We start from the raw sequence: 19980 nt of genomic DNA, 5'->3' as shown, positions 1-19980 counted from the left end.
ACTCACACAAATGTACGCACCGATGCGCCGAGGCCCCAAAGCTATTATCGCAGGTTTTTAGTCGGGGGTACCGACTATCGTGTATGTCTGTCTGCTTTTCCGTCACAGGCACTTGGAGGAAATATAAAAGGTAGAAGATTTCAAATCTACCTGTTTAAGTTTGTTAGATACAACCCGCTGTCAGACGGACGGACAGACAAACAGACAGACAGACAGGCAGACAGACAGACAGACGAACAGTAGTGCATTAGTTATACGGTCCCTTTGGGTTCAGAACCTAAAAAAAAAGATCTACTTAACTAATTACCAATCTGAGAAAAAACACTCCAATGGAGCTGGAGTAGGTTTATTTACTTTAAACCATCCGGTCTAGTTTCCATACTGCTTTAGCTTATAATATATTTACTGTGCTCTCATGTTCACATTTTTTACGTAATGCACTTGCGCATCAAAAGCGCCATCTATTGAATTTGGAAATATTTCACTAGTCATCCAAATAAATAGGCAAGCTACTTAATCATACTTTGTCATTGACACTGCCTTTATTAAAATGTAATGTACTGAATATGTAGGTACGAATTACCTACTAACGTACTAAAAGTTGATGTCAATTTGAATTGACCACAAGAGTGTGCCACAAGGTTACTGCATAATATTACCTATATGAAACTTATTACGACATTTGAAAATATTATAAACAACGTGGTTTCCCTTGACCCCCGGAGTCGTGAGAAATGCAAGTTTACAGATGATTTGGTATACTTAATCGAGTTAATTATTTAGTGCGCAAAACAAGGGCAATGGCTGTTGACCCCGTCGCGATCTATTGGCAGCATCTGGCAATGATCTCCAGGCGCCGACGCCGCGCACGCGGAAGTGCCTCGCGGGATATGACCGTGTTTCAATGGGTGCTTGATTGGAGATTACAGATTTTAAGCGCGCTCTGTTCCAGAGTCGGGCTTCGGGAGGATTAGAAAGCTGGCATCGATAACTTTAATGCGCTAAGTAGGCACCAGATTTTGTAACTTATCTCGATCGATTTAAAATTGCATCGAATGATACTCGAGATTGCTTGTGACCTAATGAAATCATACTGTTTACATAAAGCAGACGCTGATGGGTATTCTGTTTGGGTGTATAATTATCGTGCACCAAATCCTCGATTGTTGAACCCTACCTTGACATGCATGCGGGAGCGAGACGACAACGGTTGCGGAACAGAGGTGCGTGAACGCAGGGTTGCACACAAATAACTTTCCAGTAAGAATACCGACTCGAGTGCTTCTGAGAACGTTCAGTGTCTACTTGTACCTTTTTAAAACTGCACCGAACATCAAAGTTACGCATACCGTTAATAGTCGCTACGTATTCGGCTCCGTTGACCGACACGCACTAACAACTGTCCATAAAGGCGTCACGTCATCCTCAATGCACTCTAACACTCCTACCTATTTAGATATGTGTCTACTTCCTTTAATTAATACGAGTGCGTGAATCAACAACATTGAACATGTAGGGGAACGCGCATTACTAACTTTCTATAGTCACGCTCGGCCTGCATCGCTACACTACACTACACCCTCGCAAGGACTGACAGGTGTACACAAATGGATGTAAAGGGTCGATTGGGAGAGAGATGTTTTTTAAATAGATCTCGCGTCTTTGAAAATCGTTTAAGTTTTTGTAGTTGTATCCAGCATTCAGGTAGCATGGTATCTAAATGAAATAAAAATGAATCTCTCTATAATCATTTGAAAAGGTGTCATGAAAGATGGCTGAGATGGAGCACTAATATATGAGCATATATTTGCTATTTATTATGATTGCATTTTAAATCATAAAAGCTATTTCATTTGTAGTTAGACGAGTTCATAACATGGACATGGCTATCAAAGCCATTAATGTCCATTGTATGATAATGGAGTGGATAGCAAAAAGCGACGGCGAGAAAGTGTTGGCCGGTCACTAAAGTACGATGTCGGACAAATTTGCATATTAGGTAACTGCTGTTTGCTTTACGGGAACTCCAAAGGATATTTATGATTAATAAGACGGACGTTTAGTGAAATCACCATATAATAGCTGCTTTTCTGATAATTCGAAGGTTTGGTGCAGTGCAGTGCAGATCATTAATAGACTGATTCAAAATCAACTTTGGATTTTGTAACATTTGTCTTTTAAAAAGCGTGTGCATTGTATTGCCTGTCAGTAAGACGATTACATTATTTTACTGGTACCATTGGGATCGATTTCGGCAATTTCTGTTTGGTCCGGTGGAACGCCTCGGCTAGTTACCTACCACTACAACGCCAACGCCCTATCTGTATTCGGTTTGCTGTGTAACAAACCTTATTACTGTAGGGTTAATTAAGGCTTCAGTAGTTCTGTAACCAAAGAGTATTTAGGTTCACGCTCCCATTCTAAAATGCATCGTTACTCATTATAAGATGAGTTATTATTCTTCGAAGTCGAGGTTGTAAAATAAGTAGATACGTTAAATGCTCGAATACCCACATATACTTCGCGAACTTCAGGCTTTTGTTTAAATACCTAACGAAGTCATACCTAATACGTGAAACCGTGAATATTAATTGGAGCTCTTATGGAATGCTATTACATTAATTCAATAGAGAAGGTATAAAGCGCTGTGTTCAATACCTATAATTAAAATATATTAATACTAATATTTAGAGTAATCTAATTTGGTGCCTATATTAGCAAAACAAAATTGATGAACCCACCATGGTTAGGTTCACGCTATGGCCGTCTTATATTACATAGTACTTTACATTTCATTACATAGTACAGCCTCCGTGGATACTTAAAGATAAAAGTTTATTTGTCTAATGTATGTAGACTGTCTTAAATTTAAATACGGGACTATTATTAAAGTTCTAGCCTACCAAATAGATCTGGTTCTCCTTGGACTTAGAAACCGTGATTCATTATTGATTTTTTTCCTAATTAGGTATCTTAATGAGCAATTACCGCTTTCTTCATAGTTATGTTAGTCATATGAAGCACTTGACACAAATATTTGTATAATAGGTGTTACCTACTATAATAATGGAAGCTAAAATACTTTTGGGTATTGGGAAACAATAAGGCTTATCTATAGGATTATACGTGACCCACTTAAGCCAAGCACGTAAAGCCTCGATCACTAACATCCAGCGATATGTAGTTGCTTCATCTGACAATAATTGCTACTATTACGTGGAATAAAACATTATTAACGTAATCAAAAAGCAAAATAGATCTTTCTTTAGAGCGACAGTTCGTTACCTAACCATATCATAGGTCTAAGTAATATTATAGTGCATAGGACATGAGAATTGACAGATATACCTACTTAGTAGTGGGATGTTAGTTTTTAGGCGAATGATGATTAGGATTTTAAAGGGCTTATCTCCGATGTGTTCTTTTTTAAATGCTATCCATGTGAAAGATCGGTTTTTCTGTTAAACCGTAGTTACACCGACATGTGTTGTCTGTGTATATTTTTTTTGTAACGCGAGAGTTTTGAGAAATAAATTATACTAATTCCATCCTCGTGCGGCGTGCCGTGCAACTAACTCGTAATGTGCCAAATAAAGTCAATATCGGTGCATTTGTAGAACGGAACATAGGTAACAAACAAAAAGACAAACTTTCGTGCCATAGCTATATAATACAAAAGGATAATCATTAAGATTATGTAATATATCTCAAACGACAAGGGCCACTGGTTTTGTTCCAATTCGCGACAAACAATTGCGTTGATCAGTTGACAGACATTTTTCGCGGTCTGATTGTCTGATACTTGCTTTGAAGGGCATTTAGAGTATCTGTCTCAGTGAAAACGTAGTCACCATAATCGTGTAAGTTTCATACTACTTTTGAGCCTAAGTATGTATCTATGACGTTTGACACAATATAGTATTTTTGGTTTCTCATTTATAATTTACCTGATGATCTTTTTTTTTGTTTAAATTAAATTGCAGCAAACATTTTTGAAACGCAAGTTGGAACTCTTCAACGGAAAGTAAAAAAGTACTTTGAATAAGTACAATGATTAAGCACATAGCAGGAAAGTAAAAGAAAAATGACAACTAAAAGTATCTTATCACTGTAGTTTTTTTAAACAGACTAGTCACTACTTTATTAAATTTACCTCATAGTAGTATCGTAGAATGTTATGTAGATTCATTATTTATTTATGAACGTTTTTGTTGAACATGTAAGTTGAAAAACTGCGAATTGTTTACCTTCTCGCTATCTAATGAATCAAACTGCGGTCTTCTCATTAATTCTTGTATATGCAAACTTTTTACTCAAGTAGATAAGTCTTTACTAAAACAAGTTTGCTTAATCAAGTAACCTTTTTAACTGTAATACACAAGCCGTTTTATTTTATAAAAAAAAGTAAAACTGCTGTTTTTTATATGTACTTACTTAGTACTTATATATCTGAATAAAATATTTCATTTTGTTTTATTCAATGAGATTGCAAGTACATGTAAAGGTCGCGACGTTAAACCACATTAAATTTAACGCTTTATTTTAGAATTGAAAATGGGAATTTCATGAGACGTGCTGAAAAATAGCGGTTGAACTGAAGCTAGTTTAGAGATAAATCTTAGGTAGCGTTCAGTAACTTTTATCGAGGTATTCTGTACTGATAGTATGTAGGAAAACAAGGTTTATAAACAGAGCAACACTCGACATGCAAGTAACACAAATTGCGGCCATAAATATTATTATTAAATTAAAATAACCTAACGTGTTGGAAATAAGCGTCATAATATCTAAAGGATAGTATTAGAAACGAAGAGATCCGCAGGACAATAAAAGTAACATAGCTCAAACTATCAGCAAGTTGAAATGGAAGTTGAAATGACCACGCTTGTGGTAGGTGCGATGGCCGTTGGAACAGGATAGTTCCATAGAGTGGCGACCACGAACAAGCAAGCGTAGTGTGGCGTCTCACCAGCTCGATGGACCGACGACATAAAGAGAGAGGCGGGAAGAGGGTGGATGAGTAAGGCTGAAATTATGATGATGATCCTACCATTACCGGCCCACTACAGGGCACGGGCCCACCAACCCATATTGAGAAGGGGTTAAGGCCATAGCCCACCACGCTGGCCCAGTGCGGACTCCACATACCTTTGAGAACATTATGGAGAACTCTCAGGCAAGCAGGTTTCCTCACGATGTTTTCCTCCACCGTTGAAGCAAGTGATATTTTTAATTTCTTATAACTTAGAAAAGTTAGAGGTGCGTGCTGGGATTCGAACATGACCGAAGTAAAAGTCTACCCACTGGATTATCACCGCTTTACCATTAAGCCTCATGCGCCTGTATTTACCCCGGCAACCGATACAGACCGGAATGCTGTTTGGTGGCAGAAATAAGCATTTCAGCAGTACTACAGTAGTACTGCAGTAGTTTCTTTTTGCATCGTAATAATTCTGTTTTTCTTTTTTTTTATTATTTGGTTGACCTAAATTTATGTTTGTAATTATTGTTAAGTTATAAGGACGTAGTGTTTGTATTATATTTGTTATTTATCAATAACTTACCCATAGAGTATACAAACACTACGTCAGACCATGTCGCTGCCGGTCCGCGAAAACCCGTGACCTTTGGTCCCTACAGCGTTATAGTATTCCTTGGCATTTACTGCCATGGTGCTGCGGCACAGAGCTGAGTAGGTGACCCGTTGACCACAAGGAAGCAACATACGCCTAAATTTATAAATATTTTTTTTTCTTTTTCACTGTCCTCTTGTTTTAGTATGTTGTAATTTATTTATTGTGGTTAATAAATATTTATTATTATTATTATTACTACCCGTAACCCGGGCTCTCATGAAGAGCTCTACTACTTACTACTAACTCGTCTTATTATGCTCATATAATAATTGTTAATATAGTCCTCCATTCAGATATATTTTGTAGACAGTGTGGTGTCGACCCTGAGACGGTGTATTTGTGATCCGGACTAAATCCGTCTTTTAATGGAATGATAATATTAATGTGTTCGCCTAATAAATCACCGGTCGTTAGTCCAATAAGGTTATTTACAGCTAGGGTTGGCAGATGTTCCTTTTTAAATATTATTAACTAGTGATATTTTGTTTATCCATGATACAATCACAAAGAAAAAAACTGACTGAAATAATTTCTACTATTACGGAGAGATAAGAATATAATAATTATAATTTATAAATTTAATGGAGCGGTTTAATTTATACCGTACGTCTTACGGTTAGTTATATAGGGCAACTTTTTATCGTTTTACATAAGCAGGCCTATTTTATCTATAATTTTTAGGTTATATTTTAAATCAGTTAGGTCAATCAGTCAGTTTTTAGGTTATAGTTTAACCAGTGATACAATAATATTTAATTATATATTTAATATTTTTCGAGTTTGATCGGCAATATACACGTAAGCGACACAGCTCTGTTACTCCGCGTCGCTTACACAGTCTTTGTAGGGTTATACTTATAGTCACTGCCTAAATGGCACTTCTATTGTAAACTTTTTGTGCTAGTTCGTACAAACATATGTTGCCGCTTCCGTTATAAACTTAAAGGATTTTACATTACAGTCTTCTTAAATATACGATACTCAGGCATTTGCTGAAATGTGAGTCAGGCTTAGTTGGATGGTATCATAAAGCATCAACGTTAATTCACCTTGTCTTTTCATATTCATTTTATCTCTAGTGTTCCGAAATCCTAAACCCTACATGACATCAACTGTGACATCTCTGATTAATTAAGTAGTTAAAAATAACATGAGATCTCTTATTATAAACTGCTACTTGATCTTCTAGCTCTACTAAGTTCGTATTGTCTATTTATCGGACTTTTGTTAACACATTCTTTGAAAGCTTTTGGGACTCTTAGTTATATACCTACTCTTTGATAATGGCTTTGATATTATGAGTCTTTTAAGATTTGAGAGAACTATAAACTGGTTGAAAACCATTTTTGGAAGAATACAAATCTGAAGAGTTATTCATTTTTTTATTATTTCAAGCATTCTTTCGAATTTTTGTCTGTCCCTCGTTTTAAAAACGTTAAGAGGCGGCAGCTTCACATATGCGAAACTACTTAAAATATCGCCGATAGTGATCATGTTCCATATGTCGTTTATGCACTTCACTGGATCGCATCTCCCAAACGACGACGCACTCAACCACGAGTGATAAAACGGTAAAAAAAAAAAAAACTTTAGGCTGTTACCTATTTACAACTTTTCAGGAAGACATGACAGAGGCAACCACACCAAGGACGCATGGCCGTACCCACCTTCTGGCCTAAGGGGGCAAGGAAGATTGTTTAAGCTCATCACTTGCTTATTTATTTATTTATACTCTTTATTTATACACCACTCAAAAAAACGAGACAAAACAAAAAGAATGAAGCAGGATACAAAAGGCGGCCTTATCGCTAAGTAGCGATCTCTGCCAGGCAACCTTAGGATTAGGAAAACTAAAAAGAAAACGAATAGGTGGGGTACACTATTTAGTACATACATACGAATATCTACATACTAATACATAAACCAGACTACACAAATACAAAAATACTATTGATAAATATAAAAAATAAATATACTAATACATATCTTAACATACGAGCATAAATGCTTAAATACAAGTTTGAGTAGATAAATAAATAATAATAGTCGATAATTGCTTCAACGGTGAAGGAAAACATCCTGAGGTACCCTGCAATCCTGAGAGTTCTCCATAATGTTCTCAAAGTCGTTTTGAGTCCACCAATTTGATTGTGTAGTTGGGCGCTAGTGGGTTGATGCCGATGATGATGAAGCTTAGTGTATAAAGTATGTATACAATGTATGAGAAAGTAAGCAGTAAAGCACTACTAGCATAAAGTTATTGACTCTTATTCATATACAATCCCTATATCCTTGAAAACTTTTACTTTTAAAGGTCGCTCGTAGCTAGACCTAACGTATCAAATATTGCATTATGTGTTTTACGTACCTACGTATATGGAAACGCAGACTTTATTAAATTGTTATGTTGTTTGTCTGTAAGGTAGCTTGATTATATATAATCTGAATATGGATTATTTATACGATAACCTTTAATGTTGTAGCTAGTGACTTTGATCATTGAACAGAAGTCTGGACTTACGTATCGACATCACTACTTCCATAATAATCCATACTAGTATTATAAGTGCAAAGGGTGTCTGTTTGTTTATTGTTTGTTATGTATGTTCGGCTTAAACGTTAAACCGATTTTGATGAAATTTAGCACTTGCTTTAGCTTGCATCTTGATATAGGATATATTAATTATCAGTGAAGATGTTGAGCCAAACATAGATAAGAAACAAACAGACAACAATTCTTCGCGTTTCACCCCGACGCTGGGGCGCCTGTAGCATTCTTAACACGGCTAGCATGGGCCTCTTACGTTATTCTCCCCGGGAAAAGGACAAAATGCTATCCTGTCCCACAGTTTAAAAAAATCTCCAAGCATTGGCGCAAGTGTGGAAATAATATCCAAATAGTATAATAAACGAGAGTAAACTTCTACTGTGTTGTCGTGCTTTGATACGTTAACTCTATCCCGTGTCAAGGGATATAGTTTTTATTTCCTGGCTATGCTAAACTTCACTAATTTCAAAAATATAGCAATTGTGTGCAATGGCAAAGTAATTGAAGTAATTGAGTGACAAAAAGATCACTGTAGCTTGATTTTGCTGTCACGGAGTTATTGCAAATGAAGTTTAACGTTCATTGTGGAAACTATAGTAGTTAATACTAGTTGCCGTCGACAGGTGTAAATCTAGGTAGTCTAAATACGAAGAGATGCTTACCTTGAGGGAAGTCGCGCGTTGTCTTGCGCCGCTTACATTATAACGTAGCCGGCTCGCCTGCGGTCCTGCAACCAGGAAATATGTCAATTAATACGTGATCAACAATGCGCTGTATGAGGCCGCGAGCTAATTAATAAACGCATGTATCGTTCTTTGTCATCATGATACAATCATATTGTTATGTTCTTCCAAGATTTGCTTGGCACATCATAAACAATTGTCTCTGTTGGTATTATAGTTACTATGTTCTTAATCAATATGAACTAAATAAGTAACAATCATTTCGTCATCGCAGACATACATTTCTACTTTATTTATACGTTGTAGAATAGCGGTGTTCGGGGACTTGAACACGTAAAATTTCCAGTTAGATTTCCTGACTAGAAAATTAAAAAAAATACAAAAAATCTACCTAATAAATGCATTTATTAGTTTGTATTTTTGATTTACCTTTAATTTACCATATAAGTAAATTTTTAAAGATTTAAATCATATTTGTATGCTAACCGATACCATAGTCAACCTCAACCTAAAAATAAAGAACGATTATTTTATTTAAATTAGTAGGCTAAGTATAAGAGCGATATGCATTTGATATGCCATTACTATATCTAACTAAATAACAATCTAAATATCAAAGTATTTTATAGTTGTTTGAAAAAAAAACATATGCGCTATACAAAAAAAAACCCAGCTAAGTTTGTTGTGGGCTCTTTTTAGACCTGGGTGCGTTTGTTATCCGCTTTTTCCTTGAGGTGATATCTACATTCGCACACACAACAGTGGAAACACATGTACGCTTAACTACTGCCTGTGGTGGCCTAAATGAAAAAAATAATTGGAATTTGAGATTTTATACCAGTATCGGTACAATATCTTTAAAAAATTGAAATTAAAATTTTCAAATACAGAACTAAATAGACACAGAGGTATAACAAAAACGATTGTTCCAAAGTGATCGGTCACGGTGAAACTGTTAGCTTTTCTATTAAAGTTTGACCTGTCGTGGGAACGTACCGATGAAGTTTTCAACAATATTCCCACAGGCCGAGCAAATTCGTTAGATTGATTAGCAAACAACTAGTTTGGGAAGTTTCGCCGTGTTTACAAAAAAAGTAGCTAATTGCTCCCGGCTGACACAAAGGCACAAAAGAATCTTAGATCACTCTGTCGGTAGTAACCTTAAACTTTGCTCTTTGTCAGTCATAAAACATTCAAAATGTTGATTATTCAATAGCTGGTATACGTACAGAAAATGGTCGGCAAAGGAATATCTGTTTAGGTTAGGTTAGTTTGTCAGATTAATTAAGAACTTGCGTCTGCACCATCTTTGATGAAATTTTGCTCATATAAGCTTGCATAATGGAGTTCGACAAAAGATACTTTTATTCCAAGAAAACAACGGTGTAATTTACCCAGGAGATTTAAAATATAGCATTTTTTATCCATGTTCGGTCACAGGTAAACCAGTTTTAGCGAAACTTTGCAAGGAGCTTGCTTTCATCCTGGAAATGGCATAGGATACTTTCTATCCTGGGTAATGTAACGGTTTTCGCAAGACTGCTAGAAAAACAAATAAAACGCGTAAGAAGTCGACGCTTTAATAAAGGGCTTACGAAGGGATACGGGTTCTAATTATGTTTTCGCTGCATAAATCTCTGAAACTAAATGACATTTTAAAAATAATGCTATCCTCCTTTTGGGGATACTGAGTATAAAAGACAGCTAATTCAATTCTTTCATAGTTTTTACGCACGCATTCAATTTCCTATTTCCAATAGACGTACATCTTTCGTTTCTGAGAATTAAGTTGCGAAGGTCTTGGAGACTGGAAAGTTCCTCTAATGCGTTATTAAAGCATAGTTAACAGCTTCATAAGTTCCTGTTTGGTGTCCCACAGACATAATTCGTCTGGAGCGCTTTCTAGTAATATCTGTGTGATGTACGCGCCTCACAGAATGCGGCGAGACATTGTGGGTGTGCGATGGCATACAAACTGCGAAAGTGGTCCAGCCAAGCTTACAGTCAAGGCCGAAAATGTCAACCATGTTTTATCTACTTGCTCTTACATAAAATTACTGACCGCAGTGATTGTTGACAAATATAAAGCAGTTGACATTTTAAACTTGAAATGAAAGAGGAAAAAAAAAGGTTAAATAAGGGTAGTTCTTGGTGCTTACGATATAAAGTTCCAACATAGAATATGACATGCAAAATTTTAAATTTAATTATATTAGTAATGTCTAATCTTAATTGTTATCAATTATATAAAATAATGTTCTGAGATTTATATATTATCATATTATATCATTGTATTAGTTATTATTCAGAATTCTAAATTTAATGTAAAAAAAAGTTGACAGAAAATTGAGGTCCACACATGCAAAATTAAAAAGTAGTGACAGATATTTTATGATATCCATAACAGCTAAGGTACTCTGCAATGATATAATATGATTATAAAAGGTTTGCAATTGTAGCTTTTTTACATTTATTTGAAGCTTATTATATATTTGGCTCATTGCGTAAGGCGGTTTTAAAGTCTGTGCAATTCGGTATTTTGGTATTATTAATTTATTTTGATTTCGCAATTTATTTATCCCATATTTTTTTGGGATGTGCCCAGTCTCCCACACAAATTGTACCTTAAGTGTAGATTCCAATATAAAAAAATATTGAGTTGACTGTGCAATGAATTGGAATCTGATTAATATTGATAAGCAGCGGACGTTATTTTTTGCTTGTAATTTTTTTTTATACTTTCTTTTACTTAGACTACAAGTTAGCCCTTGACTTGACTGCATTCCATATAATTGTCCCTGTCTTTTACTTATAAAACTACAGCAGTCACCACTGCGCAGGAAATTTCGTCCACGGAACAACAAGATTTGCACCATTCTTTTATGAAAAGAAACTTGTGGGAAACTTATGAGAAAGTATTTCAACAAATATATACAACAGTAACTTATCTATAACATGGAGGTTAAGTTTTGTCAGTTGTTTTTCAGTCAATCTAATAGACTTATACTCAAAAACACTCTACATTTAAATCCGATTGCCGGGCATCCTCAGGAGATGTTGATCTATCACAATTTACTTTAAATTGTGAACGATAATCCGTGGGTATAAAACAATATCGAAATTTATCTTTTTGGTGGCTTACTAAACAATATTACAACGCAAATGGTAAATGGTATGTACGATCATACCAGCACTGCGTGTGTACATAAACCTTATGGTATACACCTGTAAAAGGAAAGATTGTCCACTACAAAGAGATTAGCCGTCAGCCGGAGGACAAAGATAATGTCAATATTGGTCTGTAATTCTGTATGGACGGTAAAAAGACCCGGACGGTCAGCTCCTAAGAATTTGTCTGTACTTTACAATAATGCTCGTGTTCCATTGTGCACGATGCATGCATGCACGTACCATATGCTATTAATACCATAATATATTGAAATTGCTACTTATATTTTAAATTTCTAATAATTAGAGCAATAGGGTAACAAAGATCGTACGATCTTACTTGGCCAGTAAATGAAGTAGGCTCTCGTTTGAGCGTGTAGAATAATTTCACCATTTAATTTCTACTAATCTGCAAAGCCACTTGAGAGTAATTTAGGTCCATGCCCAATCAATTAAGATCGCGACGTTATTAAAAAATACTAGTTAGTAGTTAGGGTGGGCAGATAACGGTGCTGGTTTGGTTCTACATAACTTTTTTCAAACTTAATACAAAAGGTGCAGTTAATGCTAAAGATTCTCTACCAGTCAACCTTGGTTCATGCAAAACCCTATCTTCTTTGTGTAAAGGACAGCAATATTTTTTGACAGGTCGATTTAGTTAAGAGATTTGTGTAGGTACTGAGAAGAGCCAAAAATATCCAATTTGTATGATTTTAGCAAAACATTGGCTGATCAATTCGATAACATAGCAATTCTGTTTTTGTACACATATCGGGCTTAATCAGGAGATCTATTCATATCATTAATCTTTTCATTAATTAAAGCTCATCTATCAAAATTGATGAAGATAAATTATCTAAATGTCACAATACATAGTTAAATACCATAAATCAGGGCCCTGGTGTTCTGTCATATTATAATCGTAGAACTTCATCACAATTTGAGACATTAAAAAATAAAAAGTGTATTCTACTTTGTTGAGTGTAGAGAGATGGAAATATGTTGCAATAGAGAATATAGGTTCTATATCTACAGTGTCTTCATATCTCTTGTAACAGAATACGTACAACAGTATCTTTGTACCTTCTAAGGTCATGTAACGTAAAGAGCTCTTGGAACTGGAAAGTGTAAAGAGGAACGTATTTGAGCACTTACGTTTCAAATGAGACCTTTTATCTGTCAATCTTTCAGCATAAGTATTTTCCTGCTTAACCTTGTACAGAGACCAATTAATAATATTCAATCGATGGCCAATGACCCAACGGAATCTGGTTTTGTATGTTAACTTCCATTAATTTAATATGGTACTATCGTGTAAATTCTATATTATTTGAATAGACATCAAACATGTTACCTACTTGCAGTACTACATATATATTTTTTTAAATCTTGTAGTAATAATCTAGTAACAAATACTATAATTGTATTGTTTTGATTGCTGGTATTAATTTCTAGCTCATTGAAGGTGACTTAGCATCTATATAGTTTGTTTTTATTAAGTTTCTATTCTTAAGTATTTATTGATTTATTGACTATATTATATAAGTTTATTATTTATGTATGTATTCGAATTTCGCTAGTTTAATGTAGGTTTATAATAATTTTACACCACCGGTTCGTTCTAGCTCATGTTGCCCGACTCCTAAGGTTACCTGGCAGCATGGCGTGGCAAGGCCGGTATGCGGGATACTTCTATGTTGTTATAATATAATATGCTCTTTCCGGGAACTTATAAATAACATAATTCACCACTTGATATGGTATCTCAAAGAAGCTAAATCTGCAATAGCTATTAAAATGAAGGTTTTTTATAAACTTTTTTTTATTTTTATAAACTAGCTGTACCCGCTTTCTTGGCCCCTTTTATTAAGGTTTTTTACAAATACAGTGGGAACAATCTGTTTTCCTGTGATAAAAAGCAGCCTGTGTTACTCGCCGTCCTTTCTACAGACTTTATGGCAATGAGTTAAGCAATAAATCAAATAATTATAATAAATATATTACGACAATACACACATCGCCATCTAGCCCCAAAGTATGCGTGGCTTGTGTTCTCGTTTCTAAGATGTCTGATGAATAATTTTATGAATAATATACATAATAACCTATAATATATTGTATATTGTTTGCTTAGTTAGGTCGTAAAGGATAAACAAACAAACACACTTTCGCATTATAATATAAGCATGGATAAGTATGCGTTAACCACTGCATTCTCAATTAATAACCACCTTTAGGTATAATAGCTCAATGAGTAATTTATCATCGGGACCGAGAGCTTTGTCAATATAAATCTATGTACCTTTTATAGATCTATCGATGCAAGCAATGCTGTTGTTCCCAGGCGCGAGGCAGCGAGCAAAACATCGCCGCTTGTTTCTAAACATTGTGTGCAAATCACCGATAATTCCAAATAAGTATGCAAATAGCTGATTGTCTGTTGGTCCATATAAATTGCAATCGGCCTTCCCACCTATCTGGAGTTCATTTACACAACAACGTACCAAATCGGAAACAAAAAGAAATAAAACTGAAAATAACTAGAGGGATTTTCTTATAAAGCATTTTAAAATAACTTCCAAACGGTGAAAAGTTTGATTTTTTGGCGGCTTTAAATTAGCACAATTTTTTGTTTTTTTTATCTAATCGGCATGGCGCAGTGGGCAGTGACCCTTCTTTCGGAGTCCAAGGCTGTGGTTCGCTCACCACAACCTGGAAAATGTTTATGTGATGAACATGAATAGTTAATACAAGTAGGTATTTATGTATATTATTCATAGATATTCATCAGTTATCTCAGTAAGTAATCATAACACTGTAAGCTACGCTTACTTTGAAGCACGATGGCGATATGTGTATTGTCGTATGATACGACTTGTAAATGAAAACCGAAATAATACTTCACAGGCTTTAGAGGTACATAATGTACTGTCTCTGTGACTTATCTGTGAAACCGAAAACCTAATAGTTTTTTAAGAAACAACTGCCATATTTTTTACTGAAAGAAATAGGATTGAAAAAGTTAAAATCATGTGACTCCCGTAACTTTATTTGGTACGCGTCGCGTATCGTAGGTACTTCGCGCATGTCGGTCTTTTATCTTCAATAGGGTTGTCATAAGTAAACACTTAGAATGTTTGGAATTCGTTTGTTTGGGAAAAAAATATGCTACTTTTGATTTCATATTTTTACAGGGTGATTTCTTATGGAATAAATAATCTGCTTCCTTCTATATTATTTCGTAATTCTGTTACACGTGCTGTGTATTTATTTATGTAATTATTTATTTATCCCATTTAAATTTGACTCGGGTTTTAATAAGATTGCCAAAAATATAGGATACTCAATGGCAAGTACCATAGCATACGCAATCAGTTCTATTAACAATAGTACTTATACTACACCAGGTTAATAATAAATAACTCTTTTGTTAACTTTAAACATTACTCAGTATCGTAACATAGTAATACCTACGTACTACAGGGACTCCATTGCGTATCCTTTTATGCGAAAACACTGGTACATAAAGCAAGTAAGTGCGTAAGTTGCGTTTTAAAACTGTTTTTCTAAAATATAAATAAAATTTATTATCTACGAGGGTCAAAGTGCCTAAACGTGTGTAAATTGGGTGCTATTTGAGAACTGCCCAAAACCGGATCTGGGTATTTAATTTTGGCCACCTGACTTTGTTTGAAGTCCACCTTTTCTTTACCGATCCTTCAAAACAGTGGATCTGAATTTGATAACAACTTTTTTTGCATACAGAAGTTGGTAAAATAATCTACAGTAACAAAGTTGGCTTACCTTCAATTAAATTCAAAACGATGTTCATGGTTATCGTTTGATTGTATGTACATTATCACTCAACTGCCGAACTCTTGATAATGTCCGATTCCAAGATCTCTTTATTTTTGTAAAGCACACATAAATATACAAAACAAGTATGTCTTCCATTACAACTAGAAGCAGACTGTCCAATAAACTGCTGTAGACAAACGTTTTATTGTTATAAAACGTAGTTTTATCATTTAAACGATTAATACATTATATAAACATTAGACTTTTGTTATTTAAAACAATAATTAAGAATGATATTAAAATAAATGTTAATTGATAACCTATTGTGAAACTGAATACGTAAATGTGATCTCATGAGATGGGGGTTCTACAAACGATACGTAATACGTTTTGTATATCATCACCATTTTTAATTGTTTAAAATAAATAAATGAATATACTACTACAACACACATATATATACATACATAGATATACAATCGCCATCTAGCCCTAAAGTAAGCGTAGCTTGTGTTATGGGTACTAAGATGCCTGATGAATATTTTTATGAATTATATACATAAATACAGTAAGTTTTGATGTAAAATATAAAATGTAGATAGAAAATACTGCTACTTTTCTTTCTTTTAACTGTTCAACAATGTATGACTTTCAAACATTGCGCCGCGTCTCTGTTGGTGCAGTTACAAGTAATACAACGGACCACGAGGTCTTGGATACCCGGGTCGGGCAACTAAAATGTTAGTTTAAGGTTACGATAGGTAACCGAGTTTAATGTCATAGAGAACCTTTGTAGCAGCCCGGGGTTTGGAAACCAGGACCTGCGTTGTAGCAGTTGGTATGAAATTTATTTAAAATTATTATTTTTTTTTTTTTATCTAATTACGTTTACATGACGCCTTGTCAATGATATGTGCACTTTGAATTGACATGCATACAGTGCATGTTATTATGTGTGTGCTATATTTAAAAACGTGTAATAAGTATGTTTTTAGTGCTCTTAATAAATAAATAAAATCTTTCTCTTCTATGAGAGAGGAGACCTGTGCCAAGCAGTGAGACGTTAATAGGTTGCTAATGACGTACTATGGCTTCGAGTAACAACATCATGAGCTGACTATAAAACAGTTGTACTTGTAAGCTTCTCCAGTCCTCGTTTATCAAACTTTATGTGAAAACTAGCAGTTAAACTATTAGTTCTGGTTCGTAAATAAGTCAGATTGTCAATTTGGTAATATTTTATTGAGCCGGCCGGTTACCGATTCATGAAAGTTGCTCCCGCTAGAATGCCAACTGGCGCCGGTTGCTGACACTGGGTAATAGGGTCGGCAACTCTTAGAAAATGTGGTCGTTTAAATGATGCACGATTTTTTTTCCCAGTAAAATAGTCATATTTGACTGCCTCGTTATGTATAGCGTTTATACTAGCGGTTATGATGTTTCATGTTTCATGTTTGGATGACGGATAACAAGAGCGAAAACTTTGCCAAAAACAACCTAGTTGACAGTGAGCGGTACGTGCGGTATTCCAGACTTTAACGAAACTTAGCACTTTGAAGGTTGATATTTCGCAAACGGGTCCCTGAATCGAACATTAGTTTTTAAACACTCGCTTTATTTTCAAAAGATCTATCATGTGATGATGTGGTGTAGGGGACCTCCCCTCTACCGTTACATATATATTTTATTAAAATATTGAATTTAACCTCGTTGTCGTTTTAAAATAACAATAGGTCCATAGATGGCACTTTTGAAATTAGCCCTGGCCTAAGAAGAAGCCCGAAACAAAGTTAGTCACCAGTTCTTTTCTTATCACCATCTCACATTGTCATTTAAAACCAAAATATGGCAAAACTATTTAGGGTTCCTTGTGTACTACAGAACCGTAAAAACAAACTCTTTATTGCTATTAGTATACATATAGATAACCACTTCTTTGCACATAAGTGCAGTAATAAGAGATAGGTCGGCAGCCCTACTAGGAAATTGTGGTACGCAGTCTAGGTTCTATAGAGATTTCGTTATTTATTACTAGAAAACCGTGAATTAACTGATCAACGGAGCGGTTTTATTTTCTAGAACTCTGTCTTGTGATCAACAAGAACGATGATAATCACGTTTGATGTTTACATTATCTATTTCTTGTTTGTAATCAATTGAAAACTAAACTAACTGTAATTAATAAAGTACTAACTGTTGCCCGCAATCTTCGTCTACGGTTTTTTATAAAATCCGTGGAAATCGTTTGTTTCCCTAGGATAAAAAGCGGCCTATGTTACTCTCAGTTCTTCAACTAACTTTATGCCAAAAACAAAGTTGATAGAAAGAGATTGAAAGCAAGGACAAACAAACAAATAAACTAGCATTTAGAATGGTAAGGACTACTTGTTGCCCGCAATTTGGTCCGCGTTTGTTTCGGCTAAAAAAATCCAACCGTTTATTTTTCCGTGCTAAAAGGTAGGATGCAAACTATATCTATACAACTTAGGACGCTCATAAAACACTCTGTTACAATATTTTGCAAAATATATTAAGATAGGAATATAATAAAATCACCAATATTGCTGTGAAAAACCTTATTTTTATACATTACGAGTATAGACGATGATCGTACAAATACCGCATGATAAAACTTCATGCACGTAAAAACTATGACGTATACTTTTCAAAGTTTATATAAATACAAATAATAAACAAACTACAAGTCTTTCTTCTTTATTATATAGCTTGGAGTAAAAGAAAAACCAAAATGTCAGTCAATGAAATACTTAAATTCCTCAATAAAAAAAACAACTGTAAGCGAGCGATTTAGGAAGTAACTAAAAACATGTTTTCCTAAAAAACGCCCCAATATAATACTATGTCTGTTATTTATATTGAATTACATAGACTTTTAAGATTGACGTAATAATTTATATTATCTATGTAGGTACTGTTATTATGTTTTATATCGATACTAGCTGTTTCCCGCGACTTCGTATGCATTTGTTTTTGATTTTTGATGTGGAAATTTAGTTATAGATCTAAAAAAAATTAAGTATTCAGTATCGCTAAGCCTTAAATGAGGGGTTTGCTACTGTCCGCTGAGGAGTTCTGTCCATCTCCAACCACAGTTTGGGCAAAATTAAACACATATTATAACCTCTATAGTACAAAAATAATTATTTAAATCGGTTATAATTTGTCGGAGTTATGGTGTAAAATCGTCAAACACTCATCCCCTCTCCCGAAAAAGGAACAGAGCTTAATGTCGGGATAAAAAGTATCCTATATTACTTCTTACACTTCCGGGGGATGAGTGTTTTACACCATCACTCCAACAAATATATACATATACATACTTATATAATATAACCTCTATAGTACAAAAATATAACCGATTTAAATAATTATTTTTGTACTTTACAGGTTATAATATGTGTTTAATTTTGCCCAAACTGTTGTTGGAGATAGAGGACAGAACTCCTCAGCAGACAGCAACAAACCCCTCATTTAAGGCTTAGCGTTACTGAATACTTTAACTTTTTTTAGACCTACAACTAAATTTAATGCCATATCAAAAAACAAAATCAAACGCAGACAAAGTCGCGGGCAACAGCTAGTTTTTTACATAAATTTAAACGTCACTTTTAAACCGATTCTGATAAAATTTAGTATTATGGATTTTTTAATGTCTTCAAATAACACAAGAAACACCAGGCTGAGTGTGTTGTGGGCTTCTTCTTAGACCAGGGGCGCGTTCGGTTAAGTAATTTTCGCGTGAAAGCGTAACAAACAAACTTACATTCACATTTATAATATTAGTAGGGATGTACTGTTATTTTGTTTTATATCGATATTAGTGCGGTACTTACGATATCGCATAAAAAAATAAGTCACGTGCTGTTATTGTTAATTTGTTACGAATAATAGCGAGGGCTGTCACTTTTAAGATTCAACAATTAAATAAATTGTATTAAAGATTTTTTTTCTTATTTGTTTTTTAATATCTTTAGTTAAAAAGGTATATATATACTTAACTCATTTACTTCATTAGCTATGTAACGGGCCTGAGAGTATTAAATAAAGATAAGAAAATGTTAAAAGCAATTCTTTATTTTGTAGCTTTCAGGCTTCAAGGTTAGTCTTCTTTAATTAATAATTAAAG

General features: G+C 34.5%; 1 protein-coding gene across 2 annotated transcripts in view; it reads right to left on the bottom strand.

The window, feature by feature from the left end:
* Window positions 1-19980, bottom strand: part of LOC120629292 — a 73498-nt gene that overhangs the window by 7492 nt on the left and 46026 nt on the right. Inside the window, exons 1-2 of one of the 2 annotated variants that reach the window (XM_039898190.1) lie at window positions 15840-15981; window positions 8847-8911 (exon numbers count right to left, since the gene is read on the bottom strand). In XM_039898190.1, coding sequence (XP_039754124.1) covers window positions 8847-8911; window positions 15840-15867 — 93 coding nt within the window. In that variant the 5' untranslated portion in view covers window positions 15868-15981. Of the gene's footprint in view, window positions 1-8846; window positions 8912-15839; window positions 15982-19980 lie in introns of those variants that run through there. The other variant, XM_039898191.1, reaches the window with a different exon arrangement.

The sequence above is a fragment of the Pararge aegeria genome, chromosome 14 (assembly GCF_905163445.1).
Source record: "Pararge aegeria chromosome 14, ilParAegt1.1, whole genome shotgun sequence".
Classification (NCBI taxonomy): Eukaryota; Metazoa; Arthropoda; class Insecta; order Lepidoptera; family Nymphalidae; genus Pararge; species Pararge aegeria.
Note: the sequence above shows the minus strand (reverse complement) of the source record. Positions and strands in the feature narration are given on the sequence as shown.